The 16,603-nt window shown below is 34.7% G+C and overlaps 1 protein-coding gene and 1 long non-coding RNA gene across 3 annotated transcripts in view; one reads left to right on the top strand and one right to left on the bottom strand.

The window, feature by feature from the left end:
* Positions 1-16,603, bottom strand: part of LOC149801796 (uncharacterized protein KIAA0825-like) — a 136,291-nt gene that overhangs the window by 69,120 nt on the left and 50,568 nt on the right. For both annotated transcript variants that reach the window (XM_089956141.1, XM_089956142.1), the window contains exons 13-17: positions 15,892-16,071; positions 13,399-13,542; positions 12,801-12,891; positions 7,831-8,045; positions 2,719-2,773 (exon numbers count right to left, since the gene is read on the bottom strand). In XM_089956141.1, the coding sequence (XP_089812267.1) occupies positions 2,719-2,773; positions 7,831-8,045; positions 12,801-12,891; positions 13,399-13,542; positions 15,892-16,071 (685 nt within the window). The remainder of the gene's footprint in view (positions 1-2,718; positions 2,774-7,830; positions 8,046-12,800; positions 12,892-13,398; positions 13,543-15,891; positions 16,072-16,603) is intronic.
* On the top strand, positions 14,988-16,376 carry LOC149801797 (uncharacterized). The gene is made up of 2 exons (XR_016420721.1): positions 14,988-15,149; positions 15,900-16,376. It is a non-coding gene; the product is annotated as an uncharacterized LOC149801797 (long non-coding RNA).

Below are 16,603 nucleotides of genomic sequence, written 5' to 3'. Positions count from 1 at the left end.
GCTTACCAAAGGTTATTAATTGATAATGGAAAATGGTACTGCACTTGTACATGAGTAAGATCAGTCATCAGGAAAGTGGACAATCATGAAGAGATCTGTCTGTCTGTCTGTCTGTTTCTCTCTCTCAATGGGACATAAGTTTTATTTAATCATGCAGTGCAAGAAGAAAACTGTTATGGAATATGTCTTTGTCATGGTTATGCATCTTCTAACTTGTAAATTCTAACACATATATGTAATCAAATTTAAACAACTTCTATTACAAACAATGTACCAAACAACATACATTACTGGTGCATGCTGTTTTAGCACAATTACATTTGATCTATGTTAATTTTTAATACAGACGATCAAGTAATTGTTTAAAATATTCAATGTGGGATCCTATATTATTTCATACATGATCTGTTCCACAAAATGAAATTATTTTTACATATTATTTTTCATACTCTTAGAGAGTTATTTTCCATATCAAAAATATGATAAAGCGATTCAGATGACATAATCCATATACAAGTCAATTCAGATTATAAGACAAAGCTAAGATTTTCTGGTAAAAGAGTATTGTCTTATAGGCCGGCAAATACAGTAAGTACAAACAGGCTTACACAATTTCACTTGGCTATCTCAACTGGTTTTAGCTTTATGATTTCAAAAAGTCAAAAGTTTAATATAAAATGTTTATAAAGTGACGAAAAAAATAAGGAAAAAATGACTAATGAAGTCTATGTAAGACCATGACAATGTGCTTAAAATTTCATGGTTCTAAATCTAATAGTTTTTGTGATTTTGTGGGTTTAACACCATTTTTTAGCAAAGGATATGCTTTATATGGCAGCTAATGAATCTGGATGTGGAAGAACCCAGAAGAATCATCAACCCAGCTACTTGCAAGCTGTCTCCCATACCCGCATTTGCCAAGCACTCGATCACACACAGAAAGAGGTGATAAATGAGTGAGCTGTTAAGGAAGTGTCTTTGATCACTGGGCCAACTTGGGCCCACATTAATTTTGAGCTTTCTTGCAAAATGAGTCCAGGATGGACATATATGTATACGGGTACTTTGATATACTAAGGACAGACAGATAGCAGCAAAACAATATGCCCCTTTCTGCACCTGCATTGGGGGGCCATAAATAAATCATATTTCATATAGTATATATCAATTACTATTCAAAAGATGAGGTTTGCCTTTTAAGGGCAGTATCTTTATCCAAAATGGATTTGACAAAAAAAACCACCATAAATAGCATATATAAGCATATGGGACAATGTACACACCAAACTGCATGAGAACATCCTCAATGGTTCATAATGTATTATTGATTGAAGAAGGGCAATAACTCCATCAAAACTGGACCCAAAGATGAAACCTTAAAAAGATACATACATGTGATAGGCAATTCATCCACCTCCAATTATGAGTAAGGGTTGCACAGTTCTGCTGAGTACAAACAACATCTCGTGTGAAGATATCAAGGTAATTGCCAGGGGCCATAACTCTATTAAAAATGGAGTTGACAAGATAAAATCCATAAAAGGCATATCTGGGGCTATTAGACAATATACACACCAAATTTTGCCTTTGAATTCATTTCTGAGCTATGCTGGTTACAATGATCTGCTGTAGTGGAAATGTAATATTGATGGAAAAATGGCATATGTTCTGTAAAAATTGGACAGAAAAAAATAAAACCTTGAAAATGCATATCTACATGTAATAGACAATACATCTACCAATGACGTCCAATTATGTGTAATGGTTACAGAGATATGCTAGTTATAGCCTTCCATGTGAAGATATACAGGTAACAGTCAATGTCTATTCAAATCAGAGCTGATCAGACAAAAACTAATAAAAAAAAGGCAATCCAGATCTAAGAGAAAACATATATACCAAACTGTGTCAAAATATGTTGCATAGTTCTATGATGGTTACAAGAATACGATGTTGTGTAAATTTAATATGGATGAAATAAGAACAATAACTTGGTCAAAATTTAACATAAAAAGATGAAGCCTTTAAAAGGAACATCTACATGTAATAGGAAATTCACCAACTAAATGGTATTGAATCATGTCTAGTGATTTATGCATTCAAACATATTTGATTGGTTATTTTTACTACTGATCAACTAATTAAACAATCTATTAAACAAAATAATTGTTTTGCTTGTTTAATTGATCTTTTCTTTTCTTTTGTTTTCTGTGTAATTAGTTTTTTTTTAAACAAAGCCACAACGGTTTTTATTTTACAGCAATGTCAACCATTTAAAGTTGTGATTTTGTTTGATGCTTAAGAGTATGCATTGTTGGGATTGCATGGCAGTGTATACCTTAAGAGTATGCATTGTTGGGATTGCATGGCAGTGTATACCTTAAGAGTATGCATTGTTGGGATTGCATGGCAGTGTATACCTTAAGAGTATGCATTGTTGGGATTGCATGGCAGTGTATACCTTAAGCTCTTTTGTTGGAAGTGTGAAGCAGCAGGATTAGAAGCAATTATGCGTGAAACTCTTGGCAGTCTGACCCCTGCCATAAAACAATTTGCCATCCTGTGCATTTTTTGCTACATGGGGTTTAAAATGCCTAAAGAGACATTCAACAAATTCTGTTTACTTATAATCTGTACATTATTTCCTATCTGAATACAAATCTCATTTGTTTTATACTTGATTAGTCAAATGAAAATAAAAATAAACAACAAACTTACTATCTCTTCTTTCCCATGTGCATGTTTTGTATCAAAGCAGCTCCAATCTTTACATCTAAAAAAAAAGAAAACAAATTCTTTAAAGTATAAATTAAAAAAGAAAAGAAGTATTCAGAATTGTCTATGTAAGGACATAATCAAATACAGTATCATAGAAACTTATCATGAATGGCCAACTTTCTATTTCTATAATCCATCTCATGTAATTAAAATGATAATGCTGTGCAATTATATAAGGTTACAAATGTTAATGAACAGTCCAGCCATTGACTATTGAAATACTATGGTCTCCTTATGCCTAACAGGCAGAATCCATGCATTAACATCAGAATATCTGATGTTAATGCATATTAATTATATACTCTAAGCCGAATAGCTCAGAATACTGTCAATTAATCCATCCCTTGTGTAAAGTGGCACATTGTTGAACCATGATAATAGTCATATGAGATATTTCATCACATGAACGTCACATGACAAATCCACAGATGATCAAGTCACATGACCAAACCAACCATTTTAAATGAGCAAAGCTGTATGTGATTGGTCCCTCGATACTCATGGAGTATATGACTAATGGTTAATATATATATATGACAAAAACAAACCACTCTGACAGAACTCTATTACGAATATGATTTTCTGCACACTTTCAAGGCTGTAAAGTCCCTTAAGTGAGTGCTTGATCTTATTTACGAATATGAGTCTAGGTCTCAGTGTAGATACTGAAAATACTAAATCAGTATGGATAGGACATACAACTGGAAATAGTTAAGATGCTGTCAAGAAAAATGTTTAGAATGGAAAGTCTTATTTTACATATTTTAGTATTTTACATAATTATGTATAACATTTACTAAAGAGTTAGATGATATGGCCAAGCTAAATTATTCAAGCAATACCTGTGATGTTAAATCTTTACTTTCACAGTGGTCATAGAGGTCACTTACCATATATACTTGCTCCCAAGTCAAGTCCAACTGCAAACTGCAGAGACCCAGATTTGCCATCATATAATATGCTGGAAAATCTTGGTCTGTGCACTTTGTCAGGAGTAATCAGTAGAACAAACAACACAGATTCTGATCTACAGGCGCATTATGCAACTGCAAATCAGGATCTTTGTTTTCTGGATTTTGATTTGGCTTATAAGCGTTTAGAGATGGTAACCTTCTTTGAAAAATTTTATTTGTGAAAGGTTTGTCCCTACCAAAGACTTCTCACCAAAACCAATCCCTCCAGCGTGGTTCCCAATTTTTTTTCAAAGAAAATATATTTTAAATATCTTTAAAATAAGTTCCTGAGGTCACTACCATTATCAAAATTCATTTTATTTGACCAATTGAAAATCTCTACAAGCATGTGCCCTTTATGCAATGCCTCCAAAGACTTTTTCTCATCTTTTTCAAAACTGTTCTAGAATACTGACTAGTTTTATGGGGTGGGTAAGAACTGATCCAGTACTGACTAGTTTTATGGGGTGGATAAGAACTGATCCAATACTGACTAGTTTTATGGGGTGGATAAGAATTGATCCAATACTGACTAGTTTTATGGGGTGGATAAGAATTGATCCAATACTGACTAGTTTTATGAGATGGATAAGAACTGATCCAATACTGACTAGTTTTATGGGGTGGATAAGAACTGATCCAATACTGACTAGTTTTATGGGGTGGATAAGAACTGATCCAATACTGACTAGTTTTATGGGATGGATAAGAATTGATCCAATACTGACTAGTTTTATGGGGTGGATAAGAACTGATCCAGTACTGACTAGTTTTATGGGGTGGATAAGAACTGATCCAATACTGACTAGTTTTATGGGATGGATAAGAATTGATCCAATACTGACTAGTTTTATGGGGTGGATAAGAATTGATCCAATACTGACTAGTTTTATGGGGTGGATAAGAATTGATCCAATACTGACTAGTTTTATGGGGTGGATAAGAACTGATCCAATACTGACTAGTTTTATGGGATGGATAAGAATTGATCCAATACTGACTAGTTTTATGGGATGGATAAGAATTGATCCAATACTGACTAGTTTTATGGGGTAGATAAGAATTGATCCAATACTGACTAGTTTTATGGGATGGATAAGAACTGATCCAATACTGACTAGTTTTATGGGGTAGATAAGAATTGATCCAATACTGACTAGTTTTATGGGATGGATAAGAATTGATCCAATACTGACTAGTTTTATGGGGTGGATAAGAACTGATCCAATACTGACTAGTTTTATGGGATGGATAAGAACTGATCCAATACTGACTAGTTTTTTACCATTATTAAAATTCATTTTATTTGACCAATTGAAAATCTCTACAAGCATGTGCCCTTTATGCAATGCCTCCAAAGACTTTTTCTCATCTTTTTCAAAACTGTTCTAGAATACTGACTAGTTTTATGGGGTGGGTAAGAACTGATCCAGTACTGACTAGTTTTATGGGGTGGATAAGAACTGATCCAATACTGACTAGTTTTATGGGGTGGATAAGAATTGATCCAATACTGACTAGTTTTATGGGGTGGATAAGAATTGATCCAATACTGACTAGTTTTATGAGATGGATAAGAACTGATCCAATACTGACTAGTTTTATGGGGTGGATAAGAACTGATCCAATACTGACTAGTTTTATGGGGTGGATAAGAACTGATCCAATACTGACTAGTTTTATGGGATGGATAAGAATTGATCCAATACTGACTAGTTTTATGGGGTGGATAAGAACTGATCCAGTACTGACTAGTTTTATGGGGTGGATAAGAACTGATCCAATACTGACTAGTTTTATGGGATGGATAAGAATTGATCCAATACTGACTAGTTTTATGAGATGGATAAGAACTGATCCAATACTGACTAGTTTTATGGGGTGGATAAGAACTGATCCAATACTGACTAGTTTTATGGGGTGGATAAGAACTGATCCAATACTGACTAGTTTTATGGGATGGATAAGAATTGATCCAATACTGACTAGTTTTATGGGGTGGATAAGAACTGATCCAGTACTGACTAGTTTTATGGGGTGGATAAGAACTGATCCAATACTGACTAGTTTTATGGGATGGATAAGAACTGATCCAATACTGACTAGTTTTATGGGGTGGATAAGAATTGATCCAATACTGACTAGTTTTATGGGGTGGATAAGAATTGATCCAATACTGACTAGTTTTATGGGGTGGATAAGAACTGATCCAATACTGACTAGTTTTATGGGATGGATAAGAATTGATCCAATACTGACTAGTTTTATGGGATGGATAAGAACTGATCCAATACTGACTAGTTTTATGGGGTAGATAAGAATTGATCCAATACTGACTAGTTTTATGGGATGGATAAGAACTGATCCAATACTGACTAGTTTTATGGGGTAGATAAGAATTGATCCAATACTGACTAGTTTTATGGGATGGACAAGAATTGATCCAATACTGACTAGTTTTATGGGGTGGATAAGAACTGATCCAATACTGACTAGTTTTATGGGATGGATAAGAATTGATCCAATACTGACTAGTTTTATGGGGTGGATAAGAATTGATCCAATACTGACTAGTTTTATGGGGTGGATAAGAATTGATCCAATACTGACTAGTTTTATGGGGTGGATAAGAATTGATCCAATACTGACTAGTTTTATGGGGTGGATAAGAATTGATCCAATACTGACTAGTTTTATGGGATGGATAAGAATTGATCCAATACTGACTAGTTTTATGGGGTGGATAAGAATTGATCCAATACTGACTAGTTTTATGGGGTGGATAAGAACTGATCCAATACTGACTAGTTTTATGGGATGGATAAGAATTGATCCAATACTGACTAGTTTTATGGGGTAGATAAGAATTGATCCAATACTGACTAGTTTTATGGGGTGGATAAGAATTGATCCAATACTGACTAGTTTTATGGGGTAGATAAGAACTGATTAAATACTGACTGAACCGAGTCAATACTGACTAGTTTTATGCGATGATAAGAACTGAGTCAATGTACATGGATGAATGTATGTGTGGATGTGTGTGTGTATCTGTAGGTGGCTGCATGTGTGGATATGTGTGTATATGTAGGTGGATGTACATATGTGTGCATATGTAGGTGGCTGTATGTGTGGATATGTGTGCTTATGTAGGTGGGTGTACATATATGTGGATATGTGTATATTTGTAGGTGGATGTATGTATGTGTGGATATGTAAGTGGAATACTACCACATGAATAATTTTTAGTTTTATTGGGTGGATAAGAACTGTATTTGTGAAATGTTTGGCACCACCAAAGATTTCTCACCTATTTCAAAGTTTATGAAACCTTAAACTAAGCTTAAATAGTTAGATGCACCTTTCTACAAGTTTTCATGACATGGAAAAAAGAAAAAAAAAATTAAGAGTAAAAAGCATTTTGAAGGTGGCTTTAAAAAAATGATATAAACATATATATATATATATATATATATATATATATATATATATATATATATATATATATATATATATATATATATATATATAAACCAATGTGTTGGTACATTGTGATGCTAGACTGATCTTCTTATCTTCACATATGAAAAGATACCTATATAGAAGGACTTAAGATGAACCAGTCCACCTGACCAATCTGACTGCCTTAGTGCTGGACTGATTTTACATATATGTTTAAGGCAAGCACCCAAATGACCAATATGGCAATAGTATCTTACCTGACTTCAGAGTTCTGCAAGAACGTAATAAATGTATCTCACTATCGTTACAATTATGACTCAGTTATGTATTTTCTGTCATGAAGTGAAAATTCTTAGGTTTCTTTTATCTGTGCAACTTTCATTAAAATTTGCACAACTGAAGGGTTGGTAACAAATATATTCTTTCTCCCCACCTTCCCCAATTTTCCAGTAGTGTGGGAGCCCTGTTTATAACTGTTTGGAAGTTAGAGTTCAATGACAGCTCTCTCAGATCCATAACAAAACAACAGCTTTTCAACAGTGCCCTATGTGCACTCCTAAAGATAAAACTATGGCAACTTATGCAATTATACTGAGAAGAAACAAGAGTTGTTATGAAGTGTCCAAGCAGATAATACCTGTCTATCACAGGAAGGATAGCTTTGCTCAGAGCATCAGTAAAGTGTCCACAATGTGACAAAACATAAATCAGGGTATGAACAAACTCTCTGATCTCAGGTCCATGAGTGCGGCTGCTGGTCTCAGACCCATTCTTCCCCTTGGGAACCCCATCTGGGTCTAGGCTCTGAGTCAGGAAAAGGATGGACAAGGTGTAGTCCTTCATTAAGTAGGCCTGAAAATACAAACAATAACAGTCCTTAGTAATTACTAAAGATGAGGTCACAAAGTCATAAGGGCATGGAGAATCAACAATTTCATGAAGACATGTAGATCAAACTAAGGGCATGTAAATCAAACTATTTCAGTTAATTATTTTAGAATTTGATTCTGTATAACTTTAAATGGTGATTACTGAGTTTATTCCACTGCCTGTCAATCAATAATCATTGCAAGTGTGATATATAACTGCCTGATGGACTACATCAGACATTATCCTGTTAAAGTACATGGGCAATGTTGGATGAAGTCAGCCAAGCAATATATAATTACCTGATGGACTACATCAGACATTATCCTGTTAAAGTACATGGGCAATGTTGGATGAGGTCAGCCAAGCAATATATAATTACCTGATGGACTACATCAGACATTATCTTGTTAAAGAAAATGGACAATACTGGATGAGGTCATCTGTGCCAATGATGACATATACTTTAGACATCTATGCTAATGATGACATATATTTCAGACATCTATGCCAAAGATGACATATACTTCAGACATCTATGCCAATGATGACATATACTTCAGACATCTATGCCAATGATGACATATACCGGGTACTTCAGATGTCTATGGCAATGATGACATACACTTTAGACATCTGTGCCAATAAAGACATTCACTTTAGATGTTCTGCAGCCCACCCATATATATATATATATATATATATATATATATATATATATATATATATATATATATATATAATGTATAATTATCATTTGTACATTGCCCTTCTGACCCTTAAATCTATAAGATGCTGCCTCTGAGTGCAGCCTAACTAAATACTTTGATTAAAAACAGCTGGAGAAACTTGATTTATCATGTGAGAATCACAATCTTAGTTTCAGTTCCTGTGACCCTGACCCCTGAAAATCTGACCTTAAAATCAATTTAGTGTATTCATAAAGTCTGATGAAAAACTGGATGCAGGAACCTTGATGTATCATGCAGAAAATAAAATCACGATTTGGACTCCAGGAACCTTTAATTCCCCCCCCCCACAAGCAAAACAGTCCTTCCCCTATTAAAGGCCTACCCATCTGTGAAGTTTGAGTCATGCAGCAGCCTGAAATTATCAAGCAGGAAACCACCTAGTCCACAGACATCACTATTAACGTTATTCTCCTGGCCTTATGTCAGGTTAAAAATGGGTAAAGTAAATGTCTAATTTTTGAAAAAGCATGCTGAAATGATTGTAAAACTGAGAGAAACTAACACAAAAAAAATATTAAAATTTAGGCAAAAACTATAATAAAAAGTTTCACTGCTTGAGATTTCATAAAGTGTTTGTAATTTTGATGTTCAAATGTACTAATTTTCTTAAAATTAGCATGAAAAATCATCTAAATTCTTAACAAATATAGATAAGAGACCAATGAGGGCCCGAGATTGCTCATCTGGTCAATATCTACCTAACAGACCAATGCAAGAGCTGTTGAAAATGAAATCTGGCTCAGTAGGATGCTTTCTATTGTGATTTCTTCAAATGATTCTGATGGCATATAATATCAAAACAATTGTTTCAAAGTTTCTCCAGTTTTTGTATCTACAACCATATATGATTGTATATCAGTATCACCTGTCCAATAGCGAAATGCCATATATGATTGTATATTAATATCACCCGTCCAATAGCAAAATGCCATATATGATTGTATATCAGTATCACCTGTCCAATACTGAAATGCCATATATGATTATATCAGTATAACCTGTCCAATACTGAAATGCCATATATGACTGTATATCAGTATCACCTGTCCAATACTGAAATACCATATATGACTGTATATCAGTATCACCTGTCCAATACTGAAATGCCATACAAGATTGTATATCAGTATCACCTGTCCAATACTGGAATGCCTTTAGGTCAGGATACTTTGTGTAAAAGTTGGTCGATTTCTGTTCAGCAGGTTATTGTGATAAGTTATGTAAAATGTTTTACTAGTTTTAGCAATGGTAGCTGCATTATATCTTATTATGGATCATTTGAATAAATATCAAGCTAGGGCTCTTTCTGTCTAATTTGGTCAAATTCAGACAATATGTTTTTAGAAGATATTCAAGGTTTTAATTTTTTCCTAACAGCAGCCATATTTGATGGCAGATTAGCATCATTTGTAAAAGCTTTTAAAAGGCTTTCTGTCACATTTGGTCAAATTCTCTTGTTGGTTTTTGAGAAAACATTAAAAGGATTTTCTAAATTTAGTAATGGCAGACATGTTTTATCACTATTCTGCATCATCTCTATACATCTGAAACCATTAGCACCATAATACTTTGCACTGAATAGGGTCAAATTTTACAGAGAGGTTCTTTACAAGTTTTTATATTCTTAGTAACATTGTCAGTTTTTTTTTAAGGCAGGTCTCAATTTTTTGTACAAACTTGAAAGCCCTCATTACAAGGATGCTTTCTGTCAAAATTGGACAAATTCTGTACAGTGTTTTTCAAGATGTCATTCAAATGTTTTTCAGTTTGTAGTAATGGCAGCTAAATTTTCTGTCAAATTTGGTCAAATTCTGGTTTTCAAGAAAAAGTTGTTTAAATATTTGTATATGTTTATCAACGGAAGACATACTGGATAGCAGGCTAGCATCCACTGAAAAAAGTCTGAAAAGTCTTAATGTCGGAAATCTACTGTACAATCATGTGCAAATTAGTCAAGCTGTTTTTGAGAAGTCAGATATAACAATTATGAACAGATAGCAGACAATGCATGATGGATGAAGGACCATAAGTTCATTTGGCCTTATGGCCAGGTGAACTAAAAAAAAAACACAGATGTGTGTGTGTGTGTGTGTTTGTGTGTGTGTGTGTGTGTGTGATTTGGATTTTTAATGTAGCTTTAACAATTTTTCAGTCATATCACTACGATGTCTGCAGTGTGGCAGTTTTTAGTGATGTCTATGCACTGGGGCATCATGCCGCAGACATGTGGCATGATGTCCCACCCAGTCACATTATCCTGACACCAGGCCGACCAGTCCTAACACTAACCTCTTAATGCTGAGCGCCAAGCAAGGCAGCTGTTAGTACCAGTTTTGTAAGTCTTTGGTATGACTCGGCCAGAGATCGAACCCACGACCTCCCGCTTCCGAGGCGGACGCTCTAACCACTAGGCCACCGGAGCAGTCAACACAGATCTATATTTTCATCAACCCATGGTACCAGTAATTCCAAAATAAATAAATACATAAATATACAAAGTGTTTACTTGTTAACATGAGTACATTTGGAATAGCTGACAATATTGAGGCTAGTATAGAGTAAAATACAAAAGTAATTCAAGCCTGAAAATTGGGTCACAGTGACCTCTTTTGGGTATTGCTGAATTACTCTCCTTGAGGTGCATCCACATGTAAAGTTTTATAAGACTAAATAGAGTCCAAGATATTAGGGGTGTAATAAATGAATAGCTGAAAACACATAGCTATATATTCAGTAGTATAATTAATAGAAAGCTAAACCCTCAAAAGTCACTCAAGCATGAAAATTTGGATCCTCACCTAGTCTGAGTTATTTTCAGTGAGATTTTTTATATATTTAAAAATTCATGAGGTAGGTAAAATAGAGTCCAAGATATTGAGGGTGTATGGAAGAAACTAGTTTGATTTGATTTTGTGGGTTTAATTCCATGTTTCAATATATGATATATATGGCAGCCAGCATATTTGGTGGAGGAAGAACTAGGAAAACCTTGGGAAGAACTACTGACCCATAGAAAGCTAATGGCAAGCTTTCTCACATACCCATATTGGCCAAGGTGAGACACAAACCTTTGTCAACAGATGTGAGATGTCACTGATCTATAAAGGTGAGTGCCTTAATTCACTCAGCCTACAGGGGCCCTGTTAGGAAAAAACAGCTGAAAATAAAAGTCACTCAAGTGTGAAATTGGATCACAATGACCTAATTTTTGGTATGGTTTCATCAAGATGCATCCACTTACAAATTTCATGAGTAGGCAAAACTGAGAGCATAATGATGAACTGCTAAACTTAGACATTTGACCTTTTACACCCAAACATCAGACTTTTCCTTACCTTAAATGCAAGCCATCCTTAAAACTTGATCCAGTTATGCGATGCAGAATAAACATTATTGTGAAGAAACCATTTTTATTCTTTCCGTCACAGTGGTCTTGTTTTTTACCGTTACCCCAAAACAAGCTGATTTCTTTCCTACCCTATTTGCAAGCCATCCATAAAGTTTAGTAACTGTTGATGGTGGAAAACTCAAATTATTGTGCGAAAACCATTTTTCTTCTTTTGGTCAGTGACCCTGACCTTTTCACCTCTTATCCACAAAAGTGACAGAATTCTTCTTCACCCAAGTACAAGCCATCCACAAAGTTTAAAAAAGGTAGATGTGGAGAAATCAAGTACTGAAAAATATTTTTTTCTTCTTTCAGTAACAGTGAATTAGACCTTTGATTCTTTGAAACAGCAAATCAATTTAGTCCTTCCTTACTTTAAATTCAAGCCGTCAACAAAGTTCAATAACTGTACATGGTGAAATGAAATTGTTAAGAAAGATAAGGACAGACATAAAAATTCCTAATCCTAATAGTTGATGTTTGAATTAATTCAAGAAATTATTATCAATAATCTTTTCAATATTTAAAGGATTCAGATCTTCTTAGGTTTAATTCTATTTTAAACAAGTGGGTGTGAGAAAAACAAGAATTCATGATTACCTGTAGGACCATGGCCCAGTCAGGTACTGGCTGACTCAACAATAATCTCACATGATGGTAGATGGCAACTGTTGTCCTCATGTCGTCGTAACTGTAAAGGATAAGTGGAGATCAAACTTGTATAAATGAAACGAACATACTAACAGATTTGAATTTTGGAATGACATTTTAATTATTATGGATATGAACAAATTATTAGTGATAAGGGGACATACTGTGTATGGTCTTAGAATGATATTCAATATAAATGGATATGGGTTGAAACAACCTTATCTGGAGCATCCATCTTTACAGTTATTATACAATTTTTTTACATATCTGGATGACGGAGATGTCTCAGTTTCAACACAAAAAAGGCTGTGCAATTTATATATTAAATGTGTCAACAAAAGGAAACTTCGTGGTGCAGGACCTTTGAGAAAACGATGGAAAATTTCATATTTAAGTACGGAGTGTACATCTAAAATCTAAATTAAGCCCCTTTGGTCCTTCATGTTATTTGTTTTTGGTACAGTGACAAAATAACAAAGAAAGCTCAGTCTGTATTCAATCTATCAAATAAGTCTGAAAATCACATCAATAAAATGTTACATCTTACTGTTTGTATCCAGGCTGCATCACAGTCCTCTGTATCCATGACAACCACTGGGTGTTGGAGACATGAGTGGTGCTGATGGCAAGCATCTCTTGACTATTTTCCAGCTCCTTAGATCTTTTGTACTGATAGCCCTTCTTGTGAACTCTAGCAGGGACAAGCACAACCTTACTGATTAGTTTACCTACCCAAGGTCATACAACAGTAATTTCCAAAAGGTTAAAAGCATCGCACACAGATTTCAAACAACTTTCACTGACCTGCTTGTACACTTTTCTTTTCCTACAAGATAAAGTACTTTCCAATTAGGACTTCCTATAAAAACAAGAGTTTCTTGAAAGGACTGATGTTCTACTGGCCAGAAATAATTGGTCAAAACTGAAATAGCCTGTTTATCTATTTGTTTTAACTGCTGTGTATTGAATCCAATATATATTCCTGAGAAATTCCAACATGTTCATTTAGTGAAAATGTTATATTACATGTTGGAATAAATATGTGTATTGGGTAAATGCAGTTTAAAAAAATCTATGTAATGACCCTTGACCATGAAGGTGATGTCAAGATATCTCTACATGCAATGTAAAATGTAATCTCTTTAGAATGACAAGTCCACAGTTGAAGCACTAACAGAAAATATGTTACCAAAACATTAACAAACTGCTGATGGTGTCAATGATGATGTCACTGTCACCACCACCACTGGTAAAGTGACTGATATATCTAGCTTCCCACAAATCGATCCTCACAAACATTAGCTTGTTGTGGCCTAATTTTGTCAGCAGTGAATGGTACTCTCTAAGATGAAAACACTCATTATATTGTATGACAAATTTTTTATGAATGTAATACAACAGTGTCAGAGAAACTGAGTTCAATGGAAAAACTGAAGATTATCCAAAAATATAGATCACTGTGACTGACCTTTTGCTGGGAGTAGGTCTAAGCAGCCCCGTTTTCATTTAGGACTAAGAAGACCATGAGATGAGATGAATGTCCTAAAGTAGTGCAGGAGGGGTAGCAACAGTAAGCTTGTGCTAATGGACAGGTGGATGAAGACAATGGACGACAGACCATCCCATAAGCACTTCTGTCCCTGCCCAGTAAAGCTAAAACTGATCATGTTAACAGTTATAATGGAACTTTTTATTTCCCAGCAATGAACATTTGATCACTTAACTGTCTCCCTTGGTACCATATTTACTATTCATCATATGATTCAGTAAGCACAATCAGTACCACACTTTAGGCCTTCTGGGAAAACCCTTATTGAAACAAGTCTTATGAATGTATTTTTGAACATACGAGTATTTTATCAACACAATGCTTTCTCTTTGGTTTGCTTTAGAAATCAGCACATACTGATTTGCCCATTTCTTCAGTGGACCAATGGGAAAGCACAATATATTGCACTGAGTGTGTCTCAGAATACAGCGAAGCTAAAACTTGGCGACACCTGGTGATATGAAGGGGAGGTAATGGGCAAGAGTTACTGCCCTTTGTCTATCTAAAAATAGACAGGGTGATATGACTGGGATGGGTGAAGGTCAGATATTTCCTAGTTCACTGGAAAAACCCAAGATGATTGAAAAGGAATAGATTATTTCTGTCCCTGAAGGGATAGCAATTACCATATGTTTTTGGAGATCAACCAGATGTGCTGCTATTGCTGTAACAGATGAGGACCAGAACAGAAGGATGACACAATCCATCATTCTGCTGATATTCAGACCATAGGCAAGGTTTCCAAATTGGTAAATGTTGTTGTAGTAAGCAAAAGCATTTTCAGGCAACCAGAAAAATCTGCTTGTCAACCATATTTTCAGGCAACCAGAAAAATCTTTTTGTCAACCATATTTTCAGGCAAACAGAAAAACCTGTTTGTCAACCATATTTTCAGTCAACTAGAAAAATCTGCTTATCAACCAGATTTGGAAGGTAATGTACAAGATTTACTGCCCTTTGTCTACATGATACAGAGGAAAAAGATGAATTTTCATCTTTTGGTTGGGCTGGATTTGGGGGGTGGCAGGCTTATATCCCAAACTTTAACATGATCGGGGAATGTATATAAAGAAGAAATTCTGCACTTGGACACCCAACACTCATTCACTCTTTCTCTCCATCTCATGTAGCCTATCACTTGTTCTCTTATCTCTTTTTCCTGATTAATGAAATGGATTGAACAGTACAAGGCATTATGTGATACCTTTTGTTTATGTCATACATTCTGAATATTCTGCATCAATCTCAAACTCTATTCACAAAGCATATAATTTCTTATGCCCAGCACAAAAATCCAAAACCCTGATTACATTCAAAGTCTTACTTCTCATGTTTTTAGGTGTCCTTATCTTTTAAAGAACATCATATACATGGTTGAGAATGATGCCATTTTTGCTAATGTATCCTTTTCTTTATTATATCATTATCCTGTCATCACTCCCATGTCTGTCACCCTTTTAGAGTGTATATCTATATATATAATCTGCTTACTTATATAGAGCATCAATGGGTGAGGCTACCACTGCCATGGCTGCCAGCAGGGTAGAACACAGATTGTGGATGCTATGATGTGGTTGTTGAGAATGACTGACATCAATATATTCTGATATAGAACTGCTGGCTGGATACAACAACTCACTGGCTCCAAGCAGAATTGTGATGATATCATTCCTATAAACAGAGATAACAAGGCTGTGTTACAAAACTAGTACTGGTGACATCACTCCTGTAAATAGAGATAACAAGAATGTGTTACAGAGCTAACAGCAAGTCTTATATGTACCTGCTAATACAGCCAGCATTCCTGTGATTTGATCTAAAGTCATGGACCCATTTTCGCAGATGCTGAGCTGGAAACTCAGGCATTGGTTCCACATTCTTGGATATTGAGCAGAAAACCTGGGCTCAAATTCAAAACCGTCAAACTTTATCATTCTGTAATTTTTATTTGAATAAATTAAGAATATGGAAACTGCTATGAGTTTATGGAATTTTTTTCTGAAAACTGTGATTTCTTAAGTGAAGATGTCTTATTGGTATGACAGATCCCACATGAATCACAATATAGTGTCACTCATATAACAATAGACATTTTTTTTACAACTCTTTGAAAACTGAAGTTATAAATGAAGAATTTGAAAAATAAATTTAAGATTCTAATGCAAAGATTTCTAATATAAAATGCAGCTTATTTTATAATGTA

This window comes from Sinohyriopsis cumingii, chromosome 4 (genome assembly GCF_028554795.1).
Source record: "Sinohyriopsis cumingii isolate HCF-2022 chromosome 4, ASM2855479v2, whole genome shotgun sequence".
Classification (NCBI taxonomy): Eukaryota; Metazoa; Mollusca; class Bivalvia; order Unionida; family Unionidae; genus Sinohyriopsis; species Sinohyriopsis cumingii.
Note: the sequence above shows the minus strand (reverse complement) of the source record. Positions and strands in the feature narration are given on the sequence as shown.